Below are 24,578 nucleotides of genomic sequence, written 5' to 3' on the forward strand. Positions count from 1 at the left end.
CAATTTTTGCACTTTTCTTCTCTGATATGTTGATAGCTTAAAACTAATGTACTGCGAATTAGAACACATGGGGCCCGGGACTGCTCGCCGACTGGATAGAGAATTGGCCTCATGGAAGGAAACAGGGTAATGGTGGAAGGTTGGTTTTCAGACTGGTGGCCTGTGACTAGTGGTGTGCCTCAGGGATCGATGCTAGGCTGATTACTGTTTGTGGTTTATATCAACGATTTGGATGAGAATGTAGAATTGGTAATTTTGCAGATGATATTTAAGTTGGTGGTAGCGTAGATAGCGAAGATGGTTATCAAAAATTATAGCAGGATCTTGATCAGTTGGACAACTGGGCTGCAGAATGGTTAATTGAGTTTAATGCAGATAAGTGCGAGGTATTGTTTTGGGGTAGGTTAAACCAGGACGGGACCTTCACAGTGAATAGCAAGACCCTGGGGAGTGAGGTAGAGCAGAAGGATCTGGGAGTGTCAGTACATAGTTTTTTGAGAGTAGCATCATGGGTGGATAGGATATTCAAGAAGGCTTTTGGTACAGCCTATTAAAATTAAAGCAATTGGTGTCTTTGAGCAGCGAAGCATTGACAAGGTGCAAGAATGCTCTTTTTTATTTCAAATATATACTTTATTCAGAATAAAATATATAGAAACATAGAAAATAGGTGCAGGAGTAGGCCATTCGGCCCTTCGAGCCTGCACCGCCATTCAATATGATCATGGCAACATAAAGCATAAACTGTGCAAAAACTCTTCATACACTCGGTGTCAATACATTCAACAATGTCAGACTCAGTAGTGTTCGCACCTGTCTTTTACGAAAACATATTTGTCATTCGTTGGACTGTACAAATATATGTCAGTGAAACAGGTTCCCATGCAATGTTTGGGCAGCTGACAACTCAGCGACATGGATATTGATTTCTCTAACTTTGTTTCCCTCTCTGTTCTCGACCCTCCTCCACCCTAGTACACCGACCAGTTCACTGCCATCCTGATTAATTTTACTGCATTAAATTCACTGTTTGTATGCCTCGTTGTCACCTTCCTTCATCCAACAATGAACCATTCTAAGGTAGACACAAAATGCTGGAGTAACTCAGCGGGTCAGGCAGCATCTCAGGAGAGGAAAGGATGACGTTTCGGGTCGAGACCCTTCTTCATACTCTTGACCCTTTCTTCAGACTCTCGACCCGAAACGTCACCCATTCATTCTGAGTCAGGGGGTATGGGGAGAAGGCAGGAACGGGGTACTGATTAAGAATGATCAGCCATGATCACATTGAATGGCGGTGCTGGCTCGAAGGGCCGAATGGCCTCCTCCTGCACCTATTCCATCTCTCCAGAGATGCTGCCTGACCCGCTGAGTTGCTCCAGCATTTCGTGTCTACCTTCGATTGAAACCAGTATCTGCAGTTTTTGTTTCCCTGCACATAATGAACCATTCTACATTTCCCCAATCAGCGTCTGCTTTGAACTGTCGTTTTCACACCTTGCCCTTCCATATCCCCCTCCCCTCCGACTCTCAGTCTGAAGGGTTTCGACCCGAACCGTCACCCATTCATTCCCTCCAAAGATGCTGCTTGACACGCTGAGTTACTCCAGCATTTTGTATCTTTCTTCGATGTAACGCACCTTCTCTGCCGTCAAGTACACCCGGCTCTGGAACCTTGCAGTGGTGGTGGCGGTGGAGAGGACTCGCCCCCCATGACATAATGGGCTTGGACACTGAGCCGAGTCGGGCCGGGCCTAGTTATTGACATGCCCACGACCAGAGCGCTCCTTCTCCCCGCCCCGCCCGCATCCGGTGGGACGGACCTCCGGGCACCGCCCTGGTCGCTGGAGCAACCATTCGGAAGCCTGGCTGGGTGCTGGCCAGCGCTTCGGGTGGGCGCTGAAGCCTAAGTGGGGAAGCGAAGCGGGTTGTGTGTGTTTTTTTTGTTGCGAGAAGGCGTGAAGCGGGGGGGAGGAGGTGGAGGAGGAGGGAGCCGCAGGGAGCAGCAGCAGCAGCCGGGCTGCTGGGTGGGTGGGTGGGTGAACGGACGGACGGACGGACGAACGCTGCACTGACGTCGACGCTGAATGAGCTCGTCTCTGCTTCCCGAATGTCTTCGCGAAGTTAAACGGGAGGGGGGGGAAAGAAAGGAAAGTTTAAAGAAGGACCGGTTGGTGGGTTAGCCGCCCGTGTGTGTGCGCCTTTCCGGCCGGATCCATGGACATTCATGGTTGGTAACTTGTTACAGCCGGAGCGTTGGTGTTGAAGCGAGAGAGAGGGAGAGACGGGCAGAGAGGCGCCATTTTGTTCCCTTTTTAAAAAGAACTCTCCTCGCCCCAGTTATTAGCAGCCAGAGGCGAGAGCGAGGGAGCGACAGATTATGGCGAAGAAAACCTACGACTTGCTCTTCAAGCTGCTGCTGATCGGAGATTCGGGCGTGGGCAAGACCTGCGTGCTTTTCAGGTTCTCAGACGACGCCTTTAACACCACTTTTATCTCTACTATAGGTAAGGGCAGAGTTGCGAACTGGTGGCAGCGAAGGATATTGTGGAAATGGGGAGGGGAGCGGCTCTTAATCTTTCCTTTCGGTTGGCCGCGGGGAGGATATGCGTGGCCGACCGGGTGGGGACACAGTCTAGGGCCTATCGTTATTGTAGCCGCTGTCCAAAGACAGCGCGATTCATTGTAATGGCCTCTCTGCAAGGAAAGGGGGAGTGGTGCAATTTTATAGCAGATTTATCTGTTGTGGTACTCTTAATTCTTCTGGTATGTCTGTTTATATATGTGTGGCATTTGCATAATTTTAAATATGTTTCTTATGCTTTCAAGATGTAATTTATAATACACAATGTTGCCAGACGTTTAAAATCGAATATTTTTAAAGTTAATCATGAAACTATGCATCTTTTCGATGTTTGAATTGTACTTTAGATTGTTCTCTTACTTGTATATATATTATATATATATATGTAAGAGAGAGAGAGATATATATATATTTAAAACATGCACCTCATCCGTGATTGCTTCCCAAAAGTATATTGGTAGCGAAAGTGCTTATGGACATCCTGTTTCAATGAGTAAAATGCTTTGTTTCATAAATAGTAATCGAAGCCAATCAAACATATCAGTGTACTTCCGCAGAAAAATGACAATAAATAAATTAATAGTTCACTGGATAGTGAATTTTGATTACGTTTTAATGTTAATCTGTAATTTTTTAGATCTTCAGTGTATTGCTTTGCAATTGGATAAACAATCAGTTGTAGAAAACATTAATAAATCCTGCTTGTGGCTTCGATCTTGTATGGGGAAAACATTAACATAGAAAATAGATGCTGGAGGAGGCCATTTGGCCCTAACGTGAGCGAGTGAGTTCCACCAGTTTTGTATTTCATGTATGTTTGGATTAATTTCAGTATTTTGTCACAAATGGAACGTGCAAAGCACCATTTTTTAAACTAATCTTATGGAACCTGTTTGCGAGTTGGTGCAAGTCAAAGCATTTAAGGCCCTGACATGTACTTTAAGTTTAACCTAAAGAATTTAACACAGCACTTCAGAACGTTATTCAGAACAATTGTGCCTTTAAATAGTGGTTGCATGATCATTGGTTTTGTTTGATTGGAGCCCATCAGAAAACTAATTAATCATTCTCATTGTATTACCCTTTCTGGATTAAGTATTTGAATAATTTGACATGCTGTTTCTTGTATTTTCCTCTACCTTTTCTTCCACTTTCTACCCTGCCCCCACCTCATTGCCTTGGTCTTTGTAGACAATGCTCCTCAACTTCATGCTAATACAACCTGCTTTGTGTTAATGTTTCTTTCCTTATTGTAATTTACTGGCTCTGACTAATTTTGCTGAATAAGCTAGTTTAAATTGCAACATCATGACTGGAATGTACACTTTGGAAAGATGTGATATTATTCATTTTGGGAGGGAAAGAATTATGTTTTTTTATTCAATGTTGAGTGATTGGGAAATATTCATGGTCAAAGGACGTGGATGGCCTGGTAACAAAACTGACATGTTGATGCAGCAGGCTTAGAAGCACAAATGGTATGTTAGCTTGTATTGTAACAGTTAAGTGCAAAAGTGAAGATTTCTGAATAAAATTATGCTGGACCTCGATGAGATCATGCCTGGAGTTTTGGAAATGGAAGTATTGCCATAAAACTTACATGCAACAGAATGCACTGAATTTTCACCAGTTTAGATCCTGTGATGCAGATCTGTTTGCTGAGATTAAATGGCGTTGTCTCTTTGTCGTTGTGAAGAATGTAAAGTGATAACAAAACATGTAGATTTGCCACAAGACTTGACAGTACCTGCAAGACAGATATTTTCTTTGCACCAGAAATGTGAAATCTTTAAGCATTCTCTACTTGCACAGTTGTGGAGGCCGTCGGTAATTGTAAACAGAACAGTTATTTCTATTATCCGGACATAAAATTAAGTGAAGCCGATGAATAAGGCAGGTAAATGGTGTTTCATGTACTAAATCAACCATGATCATGAATGGCAGAGCAGGCCTGAAGCTGATGGCTTACTTCTCCTATTCTTTCCATTCTTGTGACCTTCAATGATATGCTTCGGGGTGTTTCACAATGTTAGTTATCTCTGATGCAAGTTGTTCCAGCAATCTTCTGACAAGCATGTCATCTCAAAATTATTTTCCCTTAAGGAATTGTTAACTTGCTATTAAATATGAGCTTCAGCATTAGTGGAAGTGATTCAACTGCTTAATCCAGAATCTTTTGCAAGAGACGGGCTGTTCTTTTTCAAAAAATAGTGTCAGACAGATGTGGGTGGAGTTCTTCAGTCCCACTGAAAGTTGATTTTGCAGAAGAAAGTTAACCTGTTTCACTATTGGAATCATTATGAAGAGCTCTTCATATTTTCAAACCAGTGCTCATTCAAATTTGGGCTTGTATTAAATGTCAGTGAATTGATTGCTTCTGCCTTGAAAACATGTTCAGGTTTCAGTATGTAGTTATGAACCCCATGTTGCATCTTCCATATACTAAAGCTCTCGTTTGTTCCCTTGTTCCTGAACTATAGCCAAAACGGTACACGATAGCGCGACAATTTTAGGCTCACTGTGGTCCTATGGAAGAAGGTTCATTGAAATCGGTGTTATATTTTTTAAGTTATTCACATTTTAAAGTTTAAAAAAACGCGCAGGCGCAGTTGGGGCTCCGTTGAGCTGGTACTTACGTAAGATGGCCGCCATATCCACGCTTGAGCAGAACAAACGCATCCGTGCCTGCGCAGTTGGGGCGCGTTGAGCAGATCCAGGCCTAGTGCCGGGGGAAGCAGCCTGGGCCTGGACATGACCGGGTAACCGCGAGCCTGAGGTGGGCCAAGGGGAAAGGCGGCAGCGGCGTTGAGGCTGGGCGTTGGTGGAGGTCTGGGCCTGCCCTCGGCTTCCCCGTATCCCCTCCTCTCCCCGGCCAGCTCAGCACCTTCCCCCAGCGGCTCAGGAATAGCGGGAGAGCCGCCACCGTCTACCACTAAACATCCCCGCACCAGGACGGGACAGGACTCTTTCCCACTCCACCAATGGCAGCCACCCGGGCCAAGAGAAGGGTTGCTGCGGCAACCGTGGGTTGCTCCCAGGCGGGGGGGGGGGGGGAGGAGAAGAGGGTGCTGCACCAATGCAGGAGAGGCAACCCGAGGGGAGGGTGATGCACCAATGCAGGATAGGTTTGGGCCCAATGGAACCACTTGATCTAGTGTTTAATAAATGGGACGGTTTTTACTCCATGTTCCAAATTAACTGCAAATTACTTAATGTGAGGTGCTTAGATCTTGTTTCTTGTCACTATTGTCCTGCTGTTCAACCCATTGTTAAGATGGCTAGTTAAATTCAGTGTTCTGTGCAACAACAAAAGAGGTAGATTAGCATATGGAAACTGGTGCTGATTGGTGGTGGTTGTGCACTTGGAACCTATCTTGCTACAGGGATTGAAGAAGGAGGTATGGCATTAAACCATGCCAGCTCAAATGTTGGGTCAGCAAAACTAGATAATGCAGGCACGTGAATTTCCCGCATTTAAAAATCAAATTTCCGCGCCTTTTGCATGATTTCCGCGTTTTTCACTTTGCCAAATAAACGGAGAACTTGGATCGGAAAAAAAAGAAAGAAAAATAAATAAACGATGTATAGACTTGAAAAGGTTCCACGAGAAACCCCCCCTGCGCCCTGGAAGTATCCCCGAAAATATGGCACCTCGGCTGTGCAAGGCAGCCAATCTCGACCTCATCGGGACTTCCACGGCTGGAGCAAGCATATCTAACCCCATAGCCGACTTCCTTGGCCTGCTGGATAAACCAGCAAAGCTCCGGAACCAAGAGTGGTGGAACTGTAATGAGTAAATATTAAATTTAAGTGCAAGATTAAATAACTAAATTAATTAAGACAGGGTTAAAATATATAACACAGCAGAAAAGCCAATTACCACCTTTTTGGGCTGATTATCAATTAATGTGCGAATTTACTTCAATGTTATTAGTATACAGTGACATATTCGCATTATTTTGTAATGTCTTTTTACTTTGAAATGCACTAAAAGAGGCTTGAAACTGGTAATTTTGTGTATAAATTTTCCAATTTTTTGGCCTCCGCTGTACGCTTCACGCAAGCACTCAGCTCTTTTCCTCTTTTTTTTTTAACCTCGCTCACATACCTGATAATCATTAAACGATGCATTGGAAATAATTAGTGACAGTCTGGGAGAAACAATGTGTGGAAAGGATCTGCAGATGCAGGTATATACTGAATATAGACAAAATACTGGAGTAACTACAGAAGGGTCCTGACCCACTGAGTTACTCCAGCACATTGTGTCTATCTCCTGGTAGAAACAATATTTGGTAATCTAGTTTTGTTCTCCGAGGGGCAATATTCAAGCACAACTTTCTGGTAAGGCAGGTTCTTAATTCATTGACAGGATTTCACTTTTGAGGAGCAAATTATTAAAATATATTGCCATCTCATCGTATAAAGGCTACAGTGAACTTAATTCCCTTTGACACCCTACAAATACTCCCCAGGTTACGACGTGCTCCTGTTCCATGGAACAGTACTAAATCCAAACAGCAAGTTGGAACTGAGGCTGCCTGGCAATATAGTTAAATTTAAAAAAACATTGGTCAACTGTGGACAGAATATAGATAAACCAGGTTAATTGATTCAATCATTCAAATCTCAACAAGAATGGAGTTCACACATGGCAGAAGATGCCTGCAACAGCTGGCAACTCGTCTATCTCCCGAATGCTTGTTTGTATTTATGGTTGGACATAAGTAGGGCATTTGTAACCTGGAAATCACCTAAATTGAGAAAAAAGGAAAGCAACCAGTGTTTCTGGTGGTAATGACTTATCCCTTTGGTCATTGTTAAATTGTTACATTTCTGAACAAAGGAAGTTGTGCGTATATAAACATAGCACAAAAAGTAAGGAAATTTGTGTTTGGTAGATTATTTCTTTGTTGTAACAATGCTTCTTGGCAATAAATCTTATACCGTTGGAAAGCCTGTTTATTACCCTTTTAAATGGTGCCACATTTGTAAGGAACATGCATTTGTGGGATGAGCAGCAGAGCTGAGTATATGGGATGCGCCCATGAAAAATTTGCCAAATCTTCTCTGCCAATGTCAAACAGCTTATTCTGCTGTTGCTATTGACTCTTGTTTTGAGCTTCTGGTACCCCCAGGTGCTGACAAGAATGGGATGCCATCCCACAACAGTGTGTGACCAGGCTGGTGACCAGCATGAGGAGGAGGAGGTGCCAGGCTGTTGTGGCTGTGTATGGTTCTTCCACACGCTACTGTGGCTCCTGTTTATTAAATGAATAAATTGTTAAATTGCCAATATGTCTTGTTTCTTCAGACCAATCATCCAATCCACCAAACAACACCGAACAAGAGTCAATGGCAGAATAAGCTGTTTGGCATTGGCAGAGAAGATTTGGCAAATTTTTCATGGGTGCATCCCATATACTCAGCTCTGCTGCTCATCCCACAAATGCATGTTCCTTACAAATGTGGCACCATTTAAAAGGGAAATAAACAAGCTTTCCAACGGTATAAGATTTATTGCCAAGAAGCATTGTTACAACAAAGAAATAATCTACCAAACACAAATTTCCTTACTTTTTGTGCTATGTTTATATTGGTTGCGTTGTTTCCTATTTTTCATCTGTGTTTTGGGAGCACTTGTTCGATCATCTGTGCTTTGGAATGTCTGCTGCAAAATGTATACCTACTGTAATAGGCAAAATGCCATATTTGGAGATTTTGGCAGAAATGTAAGATTATTCAGATAGGTAGTAGTATCTGTTAAGAAATGAATGTAGTTTAGAGGTGCAGTGTGGAAATGGTCCTTTGGCCTACCAAGTCTGCACCGACCAATGATCACTTGTAAAATAGTTCTATGTTATCCTAGTTTTGCATCCTACACAGCGGGCAATTTACAGAAGCCAATTGACCTACAAACCTGCACCCCCTTGGAATGTGGGAAGTAACCAGAGCACCTGGAGAAAATCCACATGGTCACAGGGAGAACATACAGACTTCAATCAGACAGCACCCAAAGTTGTGTACTGCATGACATGCATAATTGATGGTATACAATGTATACAATTGTGGGTATACAATGTTCAAGTTAATTCTGACATACATCCAAGATTCTTCACCTCTACAGCTTCCAATTCCTAGGCCCCCAATTGCCTCTTCTTGAGCATGGACATTCAGTCTCTCTTCACCTCCATTCAATGTTGGGAAGCCCTTGGGATCCTCTGGTTCTTTCGCGAACAGACCAGTCCGTTTTCCCTTCCATTAATTGCCATAAATGGGCGGTCCCAGGGGAGTATGGAGGAATAAAGGGATCTTGCTTGTATAGTATGGAGCCTCCCTCATGGTAAAAGACCAAATTGTGGGCTTTGGTTTATTATTGTCACTTCTATTGAGGTAAGGTGAAACGCTTTGTTTCAATCAGATCAGATGGTATACATAAATATAATCAAGCCAAACTCCTGTAAAATACAGCAATTGGAGGGATAAATAGTGCAATTATCAGCATTGTAGCGCATCAGTTCCAAAGACAAAGTTCAATGTCCACAATGAGGTGGAGATGAATTGGAGTGTACCATAGCCAATGGAAGAACCATTCAGAAGCAGCGGTAGTGAGTGGTGGTGCATGCTTTCAATCTTCTGTACCTTCTGCTGGACGGGAGTAAGGAGGAGGACGAATGGCTGAGGTGGGGCATGTTTTTAATTATGTTAGCTGCTTTTCTACGGCAACATGTAGATGGAATCAGGGGTGGCAAATTTTGTTTTGTGTTATGGACTGGGCCACATCTCCAACTTTTCAATTTCTTGTATTCTTGGGCTGAGCTGCTCCTAAATCAAGCTGCTGCAACCTGGCAGTATTCTCTCTATTGTGTATTGGTAGAAGTTTGAGAGTCACTGGAAACATGGAGAATTTCTTCAATCTTCTTGGGAAATAGACAAAGTCGCATCAATATGTTTGGTCAATGACAGATGTTGGTAATATCAGCGCTAAGGAACTTGTAGCTCTTGGCCTTTTCCACTTTGGCACCATCAATGTTGATTGGTACATGTACTCCGCCACATCTCCTTAAGTCATTAACTAGCTCCTTTGTCTTGCTGGCAATGAAGGAGAGATTATTGTCTTTCTCCTTCCTGTACTGTGTCTTCATTGTTTGTGATCCAGCCCACTGCAATTTTGTCATTTGTAAACTTATCATGAGTTTATAGGGAGTACAGTGGGGGACTGAGAAAGCATCCTCGTGTGACATTGCTGTTGAGAATTTGTGTTAGTTTGTGGTGCGGAGTAAGAGATTTGGAAGATGTCTGAGGAAGAATTTATTTTGGAGGATGATTGCCAGCTGGCATACACCGCCTGAAAAAATGAAGTCAGGTACTCAACATTTAAGTATCTGGGCAAGTATTTGAATTGTCTATGCACCACATGAAGACAATGCAATTGGTATAGATATTTAACTTTTTGGGCCACATTTCTGTGTCGTGACTAACTTTCAAGATCAGTGGCTGGGTTCTTGTGGTTTTGTATAGTAGGGAGCTTGCATGTCCCCATAATTGGTTTATTAAAACAGTTTAGCGAGGTAAATGTATTTCAGACACTTAACCAGATTAGTACTTTCAGACACTTAATGTATTTCAGACACTTAACCACATAGTACTTTCTTCGAAGATTTAGCACATTTCAACTTTTTTAACAATCCCATTGCTTTTAATATCTTTTAATACCTGTGATCAACAAATATGAAATTTTGCCTATGCTGCTCCAAAAGTCATGACTTCCCAAAGTATGTCACTGTTTCTATATGCCTTTACTCGTGCTTTCTGGGTTTTCCCAGATTCTAAGCAGGAAATGACACAGAAATTGGTATCTATCGCACACCAGAGTTAATTTTACTGCCAGGAAAGTGTCTGTAAAGTTTTCTCACCTGGTGTTCTCTTTGAAGCAAATACTGTTTTTAAAGCTTTGGTCTTGTACTAGCATATATCAGGGACAAGTGAATTCTTCAGAAGCAAGATTCATGTTTATGCAAGTAACATTTTGCAATGCCTACAAGTTTGAAGGCAGTTCTTCTGCAATTTGACAGCATTTGAGGTACTTTGATTGTCATTTTTGATTTGTTCTAAATTTCAAAGTTGATGGAAGAATCCTTGGCTGAAGTTAGAGTTGGAAAAGTAAAGTTCAAAAGTTGTTTTTAACTGTACCAGCAAGAGCATTTGCAAAGTTTCATAATTTCCTGCTGGTGATTCTTGTTGCGGTTTTTGCAGTCTACTTAAGACTACTAAATTAGTCTACTAACATTTTATGGACATGTGTACTTGATTTATCTAAAAGAAATGGATGTAAATCCTAATTGCGAAGGCAAATCAATGTTTTTTTCTGATAAATCAATGCTGGACTGGACTCTATTATATCTTTTATTTGTAGATTGTAATGTTTTCCCTGCTGTTAACATTAAGCTTGCAGGCAATAGTCCCCTATTTTCTCTTTTTTCCCCTTAAGCTGTGTGATCACATTTGAGATCCTCCATCGACAGGGGCAATTCAATCTATTCAATTTGGAAGATGACCAGGGTAGCTCTATCTTTTTCAAAACAACTAGGATGTACAGGTATGTAGGTTAATTGACTGGGTAAATGTTAAAAAAATTGTCCCTAGTGGATGTAGGATAGTGTTAATGTGCGGGGATCGCTGGGCGGCGCGGACTTGGTGGGTCGAAAAGGCCTGTTTCCGCGCTGTATATATATGATATATATATGATATATGTAGATATTGGATATCTGGGCTTTATCAGCTTTCAAGCCCACTCATTTATTTTTTTGACCAACATTCATTTCCTTCAGTTCATCATTCTCACTGGATGCTTCACTAATTTCTAGAGGACTTGTCTTTCATGAATATGCATTTAATTCATCTGTTACTTTATTCCTCCATATAAATTCTGTCATTTTAATAATAATACTGTAATTTTAGCATACAATATTTTGTCAATGGAACTGATGCACTACAATTCTGAAAGCTATATTCTGCTCTGTATCTTTGCTCTATCTGTTGCACTTGAGTTTGACGATGGATATATAGTATTATCTAACCTGTTTGGATACCGTACAAAACAAAGCTTTTCACTGTACCTCAGTACACGAGGTAATAATGAACCTAAATCTGGGTGTTGATCACGTCGATCTTCATGTTTCATTCCATGATGGTGAGTTTCATCCTTCAGACCCAGGCTCAAGTTAGTCGTAGCAGCTGATCGAAAAGCGGGAAGATGAATAACAAAGAACTGATTTTCTTTCATTAGTTCCAATCAAATAAGTAGAAACACAAGGGACCCTGTTGATAATTGGGAGTTGAAAGAGATTAAAAAGCAGAATAGCACTTCATACCCTGGAGGTGAGTACAAAAGGAAGATGGGCCAAGAGAATGCAGAGGAGACATTAGTGTGAGAGAAGCCTTTAAAGTGCTTTTGGGGTATTGCATCTGTGGGATTTATTTTCATTTTAACTGGATGAGGTCAATTAACGATGCAGGGAAGTTAGCTAAGATTTGGTGGGGGGGGGGGGTGAGACTGAGTGGTAAATGCATTTTAATAATAGGTGTGATGTGTTTGTGGAAATTTGAATTTGAACCCTTGCAGAACTTTGGTTATTTGTATCGATGTTGAATGTTTAATTGTCAAATGTACTGACACAACAATGAAATTCTTTCTTGCAGCGGCATAACAGGCCTATAATCACAAAGCTCATGGATACCATAATGAACAATTTGATAAATTAAAATTTTGATTTCAGTGCAAAAAAGGCCCAAAATTGTTGGGGCAAACACTGTGTAATCAAGCATGAAGATGCAAGTGACCAACACCCGATTGCAAGGCTTAGGTTTATAATTATCTCATGTACTGATATAGTGGAAAGCTTTGTTTTGCATGCTGTCCAATCAGATTAGATATTTGACCAGGCCTATTTGAGGCAGCATTTCCTGTAAATTACTTTGGTGGGGAGGATCTATGGTGGACCAGGTGGTGTCCACTTTTTGTAATCTCCTTCATTCTCAAGCGCATTTTGCTGAACCAGGATGTGATGGAACCTGTCGATATTGCCTCTACTGTAGACATTGACAAATTGAATGTCCCCAATCTTCAAAGGAAGTAGAGACATTGTGATCTTTATGGAGCCAGAAGCAGAGGAACAAAATCCAAAATTAGAAACAGAAGGCAGAAAATTAAACACCATTGAAAGCCAATGGAATAAGCTTGGATTAGCACTGTTTTGACCATGGCTTGCAATGGTTTACATCAAAAAAGATTGGGCTAAAGGAACAGATGAGAAGAATAGTATAACTATCACTGAACCTTGGGCAGTAATTGTAAGTGGCTGCAAAGGATTGCCATATAATTTGAGGGTTATGAAATTGGCTGAATGGTTTTGGTTGAGAAAAATTTTAGTACTGTGAAGATGGAATTCTTTGGACAAAAGAATCTGAAAATGTGAGCCAAACTGCAGACCTCTTGACCACCCATGTTTCTTGAACAGTGTGACCTTAGGCTCCTCAAGTCAATGGAGAGGTAACAATATGTTTATCAATTGCTTCTCATAAGTTACAGTTCATATATTGGTTTAGAAGTCCAGGGTAATGATAGTTTAGAATGATTAGTTGTGTTTATATAGATGTTGCTAGTGCAGAAGCAGATGAATGTTGCTATTTACTGTTATTTTTCACTGAAAATATTCGCCAGCAACCTGAATTTCAAATGCTGGAATCATGCGCAAAAGACAAAGTGCTGGGGGAACTCAATGGGTCTGGCAGAATCTGTGGAGGGAATGGACAGATGGCATTCTGGTTGGGCTTCGACAGACTGAGTGGAGAATGGGAAGAATGTTGGAAAGTGGGGATAGGCCAAGCCTGGCAATAACATGTGATTACAGGTGAGGGGAGTAGCTGCCAGATGGGTGGATTGAGTGACAAGGCGAGAATGAAAAGAAATTGGGGAAGGAAAGAAAAATGAAATGTAAATCTGAAATGAGGGATTCAGGTGGATGGGAATGGGGAGGTGGAAGGGGGTGGGTGGGAGTTAAAGAGAAACGTGAGGCTTAGATGGGCTTTGAACATATGGCAGAGGTGAAAGGAGCAGAGTGACTGGGATGATGGGAGGAATATGTGCATACTGGTGTGGGGAGGGGAGGGGGCAGGTTGGATGTTATAACTGAAGCTTTGATATTATACTTTGGATTGTTTAGAGATGACCTGCGTGTTAAAGAATTGGTGTTAAGCTTACCTTGTGAGAATTTATTTTCTCCTTTTTAAAACAGAGTTCTTGATGCTTGTTGCTTGGTCGACTGCAGCAAGAGTTTTCAAAATTGCATTTAGCAGCCAAATAACTTTTTTGTGAACAACCAGCAGAAATAGAGGTAACAAGTGGACCCGTTGGGCCCAAACCTCCCCTGCAGTGGTGCAGCACCCTCTCCTCCCCCCTCCCCTCCCGTTCCCTCCTCCCCCTCACTCCTCCTCCCTTCCCCTCCCCCCACTCAACCCCCCTTATCCTCCCTCCTCTATCCCCTCCCTCCCTAGGAGATAGATTTAAACTTTAAAATGTGAATAACTTTAAAAATATAACACCGATTTCAATGAAACTTCGTCCATTGGCACCAAAGGGACGATGGTGAGTAAGCTTGGTCTAAAATTTTCGCGCTATCGTGTACCGTTTTGGCTGTAGTTCCGGAACAAACAAATAAACGAGAGTTTTAGTATATAGATGGCTTTTGTGAAGCATGGTGCAAGTCCGTTTTCAAGTCTTGTAAATTAAAAAGTGAAACTGCTTTTTTTTGTAATACGATTGGGTGTGTTTGTCAATCTGTCTTGTTCAGATCTTTGACTTTTACAGCACTTTGCAGGCTCTGAGTTGATCATGTGGTGGCACATGACGCGTTCCATTTGCTGATGTTTTTAATTAGATTTACTGCTGGATCCTTGTCATTGACCCAAATCAGACTCTGCATGGTCAATGCATAAATTCATACTGCAATAATTGATGTTGACAATATCCTGTGGAAAAGGTACAAGAGCAAATTAGGTGTTATATGCAAGTCCATCCAAATATATGATCCCTTGACTTGGTTACGACCTGTACACAGAACAAACTTTAGGAGATAAGCAGGATGGATATCCTGACTGCTGCAGACATCTTCTGCCATGTGGAACCGACTATATTTGGTTGAGTTAAACATCTGATTTAGCCACATTGCTCTTGGTTGACTTTTATGTTTTTATTTAGATATATATACCAAAATGTGTTCTGTTCGGGTAACAGACAGTTCTCAAGAACGGAACCCTGTCATGAACTCGGGAGGCCATGTATTAATTGAATTACTAATATGGCAGTGTTTATCTCCAAGCAATAGTTTATTTTTTCATTACTTGTAATTTGGCAACTTGTGATCTAATCTTACACAAAATTAGTTGTTTCGTTTTTTCAATGTCTGATGTGGTTGGTGGCAGCTCATGCAATATTTATCTGATTCATTTACTAGCTAGTAGCCATGGTTGTAAGACTCAAAACTGTGAGTCCAAGGAACAGTGAAATTTCAAGAAATTGGTCAAATAGTTTCATGAATGGAGGTCCAGTGATATTCTTTGTCTCAGAGCATATAATGCAGTGTATTACCCACTTGTCTGTCTTATTTGATGAATATTCCACCTTCTTGGAGACCTGAGACTGCAGATGGTGGAATCATGAGAGAAAAATAAAAGATTATTTTTTATTACTTATAGTTTGGCAACTTGATCTGATCTGTATTTGTACAAAATTCAGCTTAAATTGTGATTGAGGATTTTAAAAAAATGTTTCCCTCCACAGATTCAGTCTGACCCACTGAAAGTACTCAGCAGGTTGGGCACCACGTGTGGAGGGAAATAGACATTAACATCTTGGGTTGAGATCCTTCAGACTGATGGAGAGAAGGAGAGACTGTTAATGGAAATAGAGGGGGGCAAGGGTGCAATATGAACAGGAAAGTGATAAATTGATCGTAGGGAAGAATTGATTGGTGAAATGAGTCGGGTGGAGAGATGGCTTGAGGTGCTGTGGAAAAAGACAAAGGGCTGTAAATGGTGGAAAGGAAGGCGGGGAGTGAAAAGTAGAAACGCAAATATGGTGAGTAGATGGGAATAAAGGGAGCACAATATACGAAAAATCGGGAGCACAATGTACGGAGAGATGGGATATGAGCAGGTGAAGGTGAATGTGAAAGGAACAATGTGATGGGGTGGGAGATGTGCAAAGCCTGAAATGTTGGGGGAGGGGTGTTTGGTTGGATAATTAGTAGTGGGAGGGGTTTCCTGTAATTCGAAGTTTTGCCATTCATGCCATGGGTTGCAAGCTGTTTAAGTGTAATAAGGTGCTGTTCTTCCGGCTTACAGGTGATCTCACCCTGGCGGTGGTGGAGTCTGAGGACAGATGGGTTGATATGGGAATGAAGGGGAATAAAAGTTCCTTGCAACTGTGTGCTTTGTTCACTGGGGCTAGCAAGAACTGAAATGTTCAGTGAAGTGGTCACAGGCCTGTTGTTGCCTCGACCAAGAAATACTGAAGTTGTCATTTTGGGGCAGAGTTGGGAAGTGTAATGTGTAGGAAAGAACTGCAGATGCTGGTTTAAATCAACGGTAGACACAAAATGCTGGAGTAACTCTGGGACAGGCAGCATCTCTGGAGAGAAGGAATGGGTGATGTTTCGGGTCAAGACCCTTCTTCAGAGTCTGAGTTAAGCCAGCACTTTGTGTCTACCTGGGAAGTGTAATGTTGTGTCTTGGTAAACTGTCTATTAATTTGCTCCTGCTTTTATTTCTGTCGAAGGTTAGAACAATAAATTGTAATGTAATCTCAGAACTTGAAATATGTTTTTTGGAGACATTTATGGCCATTTGTTCCATTATAACAAATGGCCATAAATGTCTCCAAGAAAAACATTTCAAGCTCTGAGATTACATTACAATTTCTGTACAAACTGACAGAAATAAAAGCAGGAGCAAATTAATAGACAGTTTACCAAGACACAACATTACACTTCCCAGGTAGACACAAAATGCTGGCTTAACTCAGACTCTGAAGAAGCGTCATCCATTCCTTCTCTCCAGAGATGCTGCCTATCCGAAACAAGAAAAGACATAAAGTGCTGGAGTAACTCAGCGGGTCACAAAGCATCTCTGGGGATTGTTTTGGGTCAGGACTCCAGGCTGGAGAACTTCTTCAGTTGGAAAAAAATCAGTTCAAAGTAGGAATACCTTGAGCAGATCTTGCAGTGGAGCAGAGCAGTAAAATGTAGACAAAAGAACTGCGGAATCTGTGGAGATGCTGTCTGCCCTGAGTTACTCTAGCACTGTCTTTTTTTGAACAGCTTCTGCAATTCCTTGCATCTACATTATGTGAAACAAGGTTTTTGCATTATGGTGACAATTTGGTTCAAGTTCTGATACAGCTTTGTCTGTCTTGTACATAACTAAATCAACCTCAATTAAATTCATTGTTAAATAATACCAAAATTGGTCTGTGGTCATAATATAAACTGTAATATTTTAATATTTACCTGCTAATGTAGTTATAATGTTGCTTGTAATGTGATGCAAAGTGTTCTGCAATTCTCCACATAAAGCTTGAGCTGAGTATTTGCAAATGTGTTTTGCTCGTGCGGCCGGGATTCATATTGCACAAGGCATGGATTTATATTATGCTGACTGGTACAAAATAGGTTGTGTTCAGTGCTATTTCAGGGGCCCAGTCAAGCTGTAAGGAATACATAGTCTTTCTCAGAGGATATTGACAGAGTATTTTTGGAGAAATAGTTGTGAATGATTAGGTTTGATATGAGCATCAGTGTAAAATGTCACTTTAGTTTATATTGATGCAAGTAATAACTAAAGATTTGGTTTGCTTTTGCACGTCACCAATCTTTATGTATATTTTTAAATATGGTCTATTTTGAGCCAGTGGTTCACGAATAAGCAGGCCCAATTTAACTTTCATCAGGTGGTTCAAAAATTAAACTTCAAACTGTTAAATTTTGTTTTTAATTTAAATTAAAACCTTGATTCACATAACGCTTCATGTGTATGTTTGGCGATCAGCTAATCACGCTTGATTTAGTCTATTTATTAATGTGGATTTCTTTGAATTAATATTCAAATCACGGTGGCGCAGCGGTAGAATTGCTGCCTTACAGCGAATGCAGCACTGGAGACCCGGGTTCGATCCCGACTACAGGCGCTGTCTGTACGGAGTTTGTACGTTCTCCCCGTGACCTGCGTGGGTTTTCTGAGTTCTTCCGTTTCCTCCCACACTCCAAAGACGTACAGGTTTGTAGGTTAATTGGCCTGGTAAATGTAAAAATTGTACCTAGTGGGTGTAGGATAGGGTTAATGTGTGGGGATCGCTGGTCGGCATGGACCCGGTGGGCTGTATCTATAAAATAAACTAAATATTGCCTAAAATATACTTGAATTCATAGTATGTAACTACTTTTCCATGAATGGCATTATAAATAGAAACAGCTATTTTCTGCTGCCATTAATTTATACGCTTTGCCTCTGGTTATTAATGGTTATTGATTTGAGTAAGGTTGTCTCCATTCTACCTTGTCTCATTTACTGGTTGTGTTGCTTTTATTTCAAGCAACAATCATTTCCTTATTTTTTAAGTAACTTCCATGAAGTTTGCATTCCTTATTAATATACTTCCAAAGACAGTTTGTAGACTTTATCTGTACCATAGTTATACTGGGGAATGAAGGTCGTGCAATGAAATGTTGATTTGACCTAGTTCATGGCCGATGTAACTACATTTCACATTTTAAAATACTTCTCTCCATTTCAGGAATTGATTTTAAAATCAAAACAGTGGAACTACATGGAAAAAAGATCAAATTGCAGATATGGTAAGTCAACATTTTTATGAATTGAAGGATCTAAGTGCACAACAAAAATAGAACACATTTTTCTTGTGGCAGCAGTTTTAATTATTCATCCTGTTTTCATGGAAATCCGGTGTATTTCAGAACCAATAATTGCAAGTAAAGGCTGTAAATCTTCCCCGTTTAAAATATACTTAAAGTTGTTGCAATTGGAACTGTGTTTATATTGCAAATAATTACGTTGCTTTGTATCTCTAACCAGCAAATAGAACTGCAAGACATCCAGTTTCTCAGTCCATGATGACTTCAAAACACCTGCCACACACTGCATTCTTGTGTGTAGATTTGATTCACTATGACATGTAAAAAAACCATATCAAGTCAAATTGTATAAAATAAATAACCCTATAGAATTAGGCCATTTGGCCCATCAAATCTACTCCGCCATTCAATCATGGCTGATCTATCTCTTCTTCCTAACCCCATTCTCCCACCTTTTCCCCCAATACCTCTGACACTTGTACTAATCAAGAATCTATCTATCTCTGCCGTAAAAATGTCCACTGGCTTGGCCTCCACAGTCTTCCGTGGCAATGAATTCCACAGATTCACCACCCTCTGACTAAAGAAAATTTGTCTTATCTCCTTCCTAAAAGAACGTCCTTTAATTCTGAGGCTATGACCTCCAGTACTAAACTCTCCTGTGAGTGGAAACATCCTCTCCACATCCACTCTCTCCAAGCCTTTCACAATTCTGCATGTTTCAATGAGGTCCCCCGTCATTCTTCTAAACTCCAGCGAGTACAGGCCCAGAGCCGACCGACGCTCATCTGGGATCATTCTTGTAAACCTCCTCTGGACCCTCTCCAGGGCCAGCACATTCTTCCTCAGATATGGTGCTCAGAATTGCTCACAATATTCCAAATGTGGCCTCAACATTACATCCCTGTTTTTGTATACAAGCCCTCTTGAAATAAATGCTAGCATTGAGTTTGCTTTCTTTTCTATCCAATTGGACTTGCAGATTAACTTTTTGGGAATCCTGCCCCAGCACACGCAAGTCCCTTTGCACTTCTGATTTCTGGATTCTCTCCACATTTAGTAAAAAGCCTATGCCTTTATTCCTACTACCAAAATGCATGACTCTACACTTTGCTACACTATATTCCATCTGCCACTTCTCTGCCCACTCTCCCAACCTGTCCAAGTCGTTCTGCAGAGTCCCTGGTTTTTCTGTGCTGCCTGCCCTCCACCTATTTTCGAATAATCTGCAAACTTTACTACAAAGCCTTCAATCCCTGTGTTCAAATCATTAATATACAACGTGAAGAGTAACGGGCTCAGCAACGACCCTTGCAGAACTCCATTCGTCACTGGCATCCAACCAGAAAAAGCTCCATTTATTGCCACTCTTTGTTTTCTGCCATCCCGCCAACCTGCTATTCATGCTAGTATCTGCCTTTCACCGTGGGCTCTCATTTTCCGAATCAGCCCAACATGTGGCATCTTATCAAAGGCTTTCTGAAAATCTAAGTAAATAACATCCACTGACTCTTTTGTCTGTCCTGCTATTTACCTCAAAGAATGCCAGTAAATTTGTCAAGCAAGACCTCCCCTTCACAAAGCGCTGACTTTGGCCTATTTTATCGTGAACTTCTAAGTACTCCGTAACCTCATCCTTTACAATGGATTCTAAAATCGTACCAACCACCGAAGTCAGACTAACCGCCGGCCTATAGTTCCCACTATTCTGCCTCGCTCCCTTTTTGTGCAGTGGGATAATGCTGTCAATTTTCCAATCATCTGGGACCACTCCTGACTAGTGATTCCGGAAATGCCACTATCAATGCTTCCGCAATGTCTAAAGCCACCTCTTTCAGAACCCTAAGTTTCAGTCCATCCAGCCCAGGTGACTTATCCACCTTCAGTCCTTTCAGCTTCCCAAGCACCTTCTCCCTGGTAATAACCACTCCTCTAACTTCCACCCCCTGACTCTCTTGAATTTCAGGCACGTTGCGTATGTGTTCTGTGAAGACTGATGCAAAAAAGATTTTCAATTCCTCTGCCATTTCTTTATTCCCAATTATCACTTCTCCTGCATCATTCTCCAGTGGTCCAATGTCCGCTCTTGCCTATTTCTTACACTTTATATAACTGGAGAAAATCTTGCTATCCTCTTTTATATTATTAACGAGCTTACCTTTGTATTTTAACTTGTCTCCCCATTTTATTCGTTTTTGTTATCTGTTGTTCTTTAAAAGCTTCCTATTCCTCTAGCTTCCCACTAATCTTTGCTATGTTATACGCCTTCTCTTTTAGTTTCATACTGTCCTTTACTTCCCTTGTCAGCCGCGGTCGCCTCTTTCTCCCCCTGGAATCTTTCTTCCTCTTTGGAATGAAAAGATCCTGTATCTTCCGGATTATTCCCAGAAATTCCTGCCATTGCTGTTCCACTGTCATCCCTGCTGGGGTCCCTTTCCAGTCAACTTTGGCCAGCTCCTCCCTCATGCCTCTGTAGTCTTGTTTTCCCAGCTACAATACCGACACATCCGATTTCACCTTCTCCCTCAAAGCCAGCTTAAAACTTATCGTGTTGTGGTCGCTACCTCCTAATAGTTCCTTTACCTTGAGTTTCCTCATCAAATCCAGTTCATTACATAACACTAAATCCAAAATTACCGTTTCCCTGGTTGGCTCCACTACAACCTGCTCTAAGAATCCATTTTGGAAGCACTCCAAAAATTCCCTTGCTTGGGGTCCAGTATCAACCTGATTTTCCCAGTCTACCTGCATATTGAATGCTCCCATGACCACCGTGGCATTACCTTTTTTACAGGCCAATTTTATCTCCTGGTGTAACTTGTGCCCTATATCCTGGCTACTGTTTGGGGGCCTGTAAATAACTCCCATTAGGGTCTTTTTACCCTTATAATTTCTCAGCTCTGTTCACAATGACTCCATCTTCTGATCCCATATCACCCTCACTCGGGACTGAATTTCATTCCCAACCAACAGAGCTACCCCTCCCCCTCTGCCCACCTTCCTGTCATTCTGATATGATGTTTCACCATGAATATTTCAAAGTTTTGTGAACATAAATGAATGAATTCCCACCAGTTGCATTTTCATGAATCAACTGTACATAATGTGGCTACGTTGATTCTTTTTTGTATGCTGACTGAGGATGGATGGATTTCTATTGCTCGCATTTGCAGTTTGTTAATATAAATTCTTGTTTCAGAAAAAATGAAGGGCATTGTTTCCTTCCTACAAGGACAGAACACTGAAAGGCTTTGTCATCTGTTCAAATGTGCAACAGGCTTGATCAGGAAACTTTCTCTTATTCTCAGTAAACGAGGCCTTTTACAAAGCGGATGTCAGCCTTTACAAGCAGCAGAGATTTTTCTCCCACTTTTTCCCCCAAAATGTTACTTGGTAGAATTCTCTTGACTTGAGTATGCAGCCTGAACAAAGTCATATAAAGCAGCATTATGACTTGCTCTTGTGTTCACTGAACCCAGTCTACAAATTTATCCATCATAAATAACTGTCGGTTATGACATTAGGATGTTGTGTATCTGGACTTTTAGAAAGCCTTTGATAAGGTCCCACACAGGAGATTAGTGGGCAAAATTAGAGCACATGGTATTCGGGGTAGGGTATTGATATGGACTGAGAATTTGTTGGCAGACAGGAAACAAAGAGTAGGAATAAACGGGTCCCTGTCAGAATGGCAGGCAGTGGCGAGTGGAGTGCCGCAAGGCTCGGTGTTGGGGCCGCAACTATTAACAATATGTATTAATGATTTAGGTGATGGAATTAAAAGTAACACGAGCAAATTTGTAGACGACACAAAACTGGGTGGCAGTGTGAACTGCGAAGAGGATGCTAGGAGGTTGCAGGATGTCTTGGACAGTTTGAGTGAGTGGGCAGATGCAGTATAATGTAGATAAATGTGAGGTTATCCACTTTGGTGGCAAGAACAAGGAGGCAGATTATTATCTCAATGGTGTCCGATTAGGAAAAGGGAAGTGCAACGAGACCTGGGTGTCCTTGTACACCAGTCACTGAAAGTAAACATGCAGGTACAACAGGCAGTGAAGAAAGCTAATGGCATGTTGGCCTTCATAATGAGAGGATTTGAGTAAAGGAGTAAAGAGATCCTTCTGGAGTTGTACAGGGCCCTGGTGAGACCACATCTGAAGTGTTGTGTGCAGTTTTGGTCACCGAATTTGAGGAAGGACATTCTTGCTATTGAGGCAGTGCAGCGTAGGTTCACAAGGTTAATCTCCGGGGTGGCAGGACTGTCATATGAGGAAAGATTGGACTGGGCTTGTATTTACTGGAATTTAGAAGGAAGAGAGGGGATCTTATAGAAACATATAAATTATAAAAGGACTGGACAAGCTAGATGCAGGAGAAATGTTCCCAATGTTGGGGGAGTCCAGAACCAGGGGCCACAGTCTAAGAATAAAGGGGATGCCATTTAAAACTGAGATGAGAAAAAACTTTTTTTCCCAGAGAATTGTGAATTTGTGGAATTCCCTGCCACAGTGGAGGCAAATTCACTGGATGAATTTAAAAAGGGGTTGGATAGAGCTCGAGGGGCTAGTGGAATCAAGGGATATGGGGAGAAGGCAGGCATGGGTTACTGATTGTGGATGATCAGCCATGATCACAATAATTAGTGGTGCTGGCTCGATGGGCCAAATGAACTCCTTCTCTCCTTCTGCACCTATTTTCTATGTTTCTATAACTCACAAACATTGCATTCTCAGCAAGCTACCAGTATAGTTCATTTTGGTTTGCCCCGTTCCCAAATTTGTGGAAAATGTTGGTGCTTCGAATTATTACTTTGTCCCGAGTGGGATCGTATTTGTTTAAGCAGAGAAGAGTTTGGACTTCTGTCCCTACCGTATGTTATCTGCAATACCTCTGCTTCAACTATCAATTGTCATTATGAATGTCTTGATCTAGTATCATTGTTGTGGAATATGAAGTTAAATAGCTTGCTGTTTCAGTGTCTGTGTGACATGCAGGCAAAAGATTTTGCAATAAATTATTAACAACACCAATTTATGTAGATAATTTGAGTCTCATGCTTATTTCTTCAGTAAGTAGACATCATCTTTATCCCATCCGAATATGATGCATTCGCATCTAAATTCAATGCCAGAAACCAGGTGCTCAGTCAAATTGTTGACCAAGTGCGGCCTCCTTCACTCTGGCTTACAAACAGTCTGAATGCAAAGGTCCTCAATAACCAGGCCATATTGCAAGCTAGGATGAAAGGCATTTGAAAGACCAGAAAGGCATCCATTTCTTTAAATATTTTGACTTGGAAAGAAGCAAAACAGTGTGTCGCTGTCGGTAGACTTTCATGTGAATACTGGTTCTCAACTGGCGGTATTAATTTTGGATAATAGTTGTTCATAGTTTGCATCTGTGTGCATGAGTCCTTGGAGAGGTTGGTGTTCACTCACCTGCAATTCCTACCTGGACCCCCTGCAGTTCAAGTACCAAACAAAGATGGGGGTTGAGGATGGCATCATCCACCTGTTCCATCGTTCCTATGCTCACCTGGATAAGCCAGGAAGCATTGTGAGAAACATGTTTTTTTTGTTTTTTTTACTTCTCCAATACTTCTAACGCTATCCGACCTGCACTGCTTGGGAGCAAACTGACGAAGATGCGGGTGGATGCTCCATTGGTGTCCTGGATCACCAACGACCTGACTGGATAACCACACTATGTCAGGCTACAGAACTGTGTCTTGGACATGGTAGTGAGCAACACAGGGTTCTGACAGAGGACAGTCCTCTCTCCCTTCTTGTTCACTATCTACACCTCAGACTTCAGATATAACTCGGACTCCTGCCACCTGCAGAAGTTTTCAGATGACACTGCAATTGTGGGCTGCTTTAGTGAGGGGAGGGAAGCTGAATATGGAAGTGTAGTCAACGACTTTGAGTGGTGTGGTCTGAATCACTTGCAGCTCTACACTAAGACTAAGGAGTTAATGGTGGACTTTGATGGAGATGGGGCAGGGGTGTTTCTCTCCTAATGGTGTAGATGTGCAGCTTACCAGGAAGTACAAATAAGTTGGA

At 41.6% G+C, this 24,578-nt stretch overlaps 1 protein-coding gene across 1 annotated transcript in view; it reads left to right on the plus strand.

Annotated features, from left to right (window-relative positions):
- The first annotated feature begins 2,026 nt into the window (after positions 1-2,026).
- Positions 2,027-24,578, plus strand: part of rab10 (RAB10, member RAS oncogene family) — a 33,585-nt gene continuing 11,033 nt past the window's right edge. The window contains exons 1-2 of the mRNA XM_078399400.1: positions 2,027-2,507; positions 18,435-18,495. Coding sequence (XP_078255526.1) covers positions 2,381-2,507; positions 18,435-18,495 — 188 coding nt within the window. The 5' untranslated portion in view covers positions 2,027-2,380. The remainder of the gene's footprint in view (positions 2,508-18,434; positions 18,496-24,578) is intronic.

This window comes from Rhinoraja longicauda, chromosome 5 (genome assembly GCF_053455715.1).
Source record: "Rhinoraja longicauda isolate Sanriku21f chromosome 5, sRhiLon1.1, whole genome shotgun sequence".
NCBI lineage: Eukaryota > Metazoa > Chordata > Chondrichthyes > Rajiformes > Arhynchobatidae > Rhinoraja > Rhinoraja longicauda.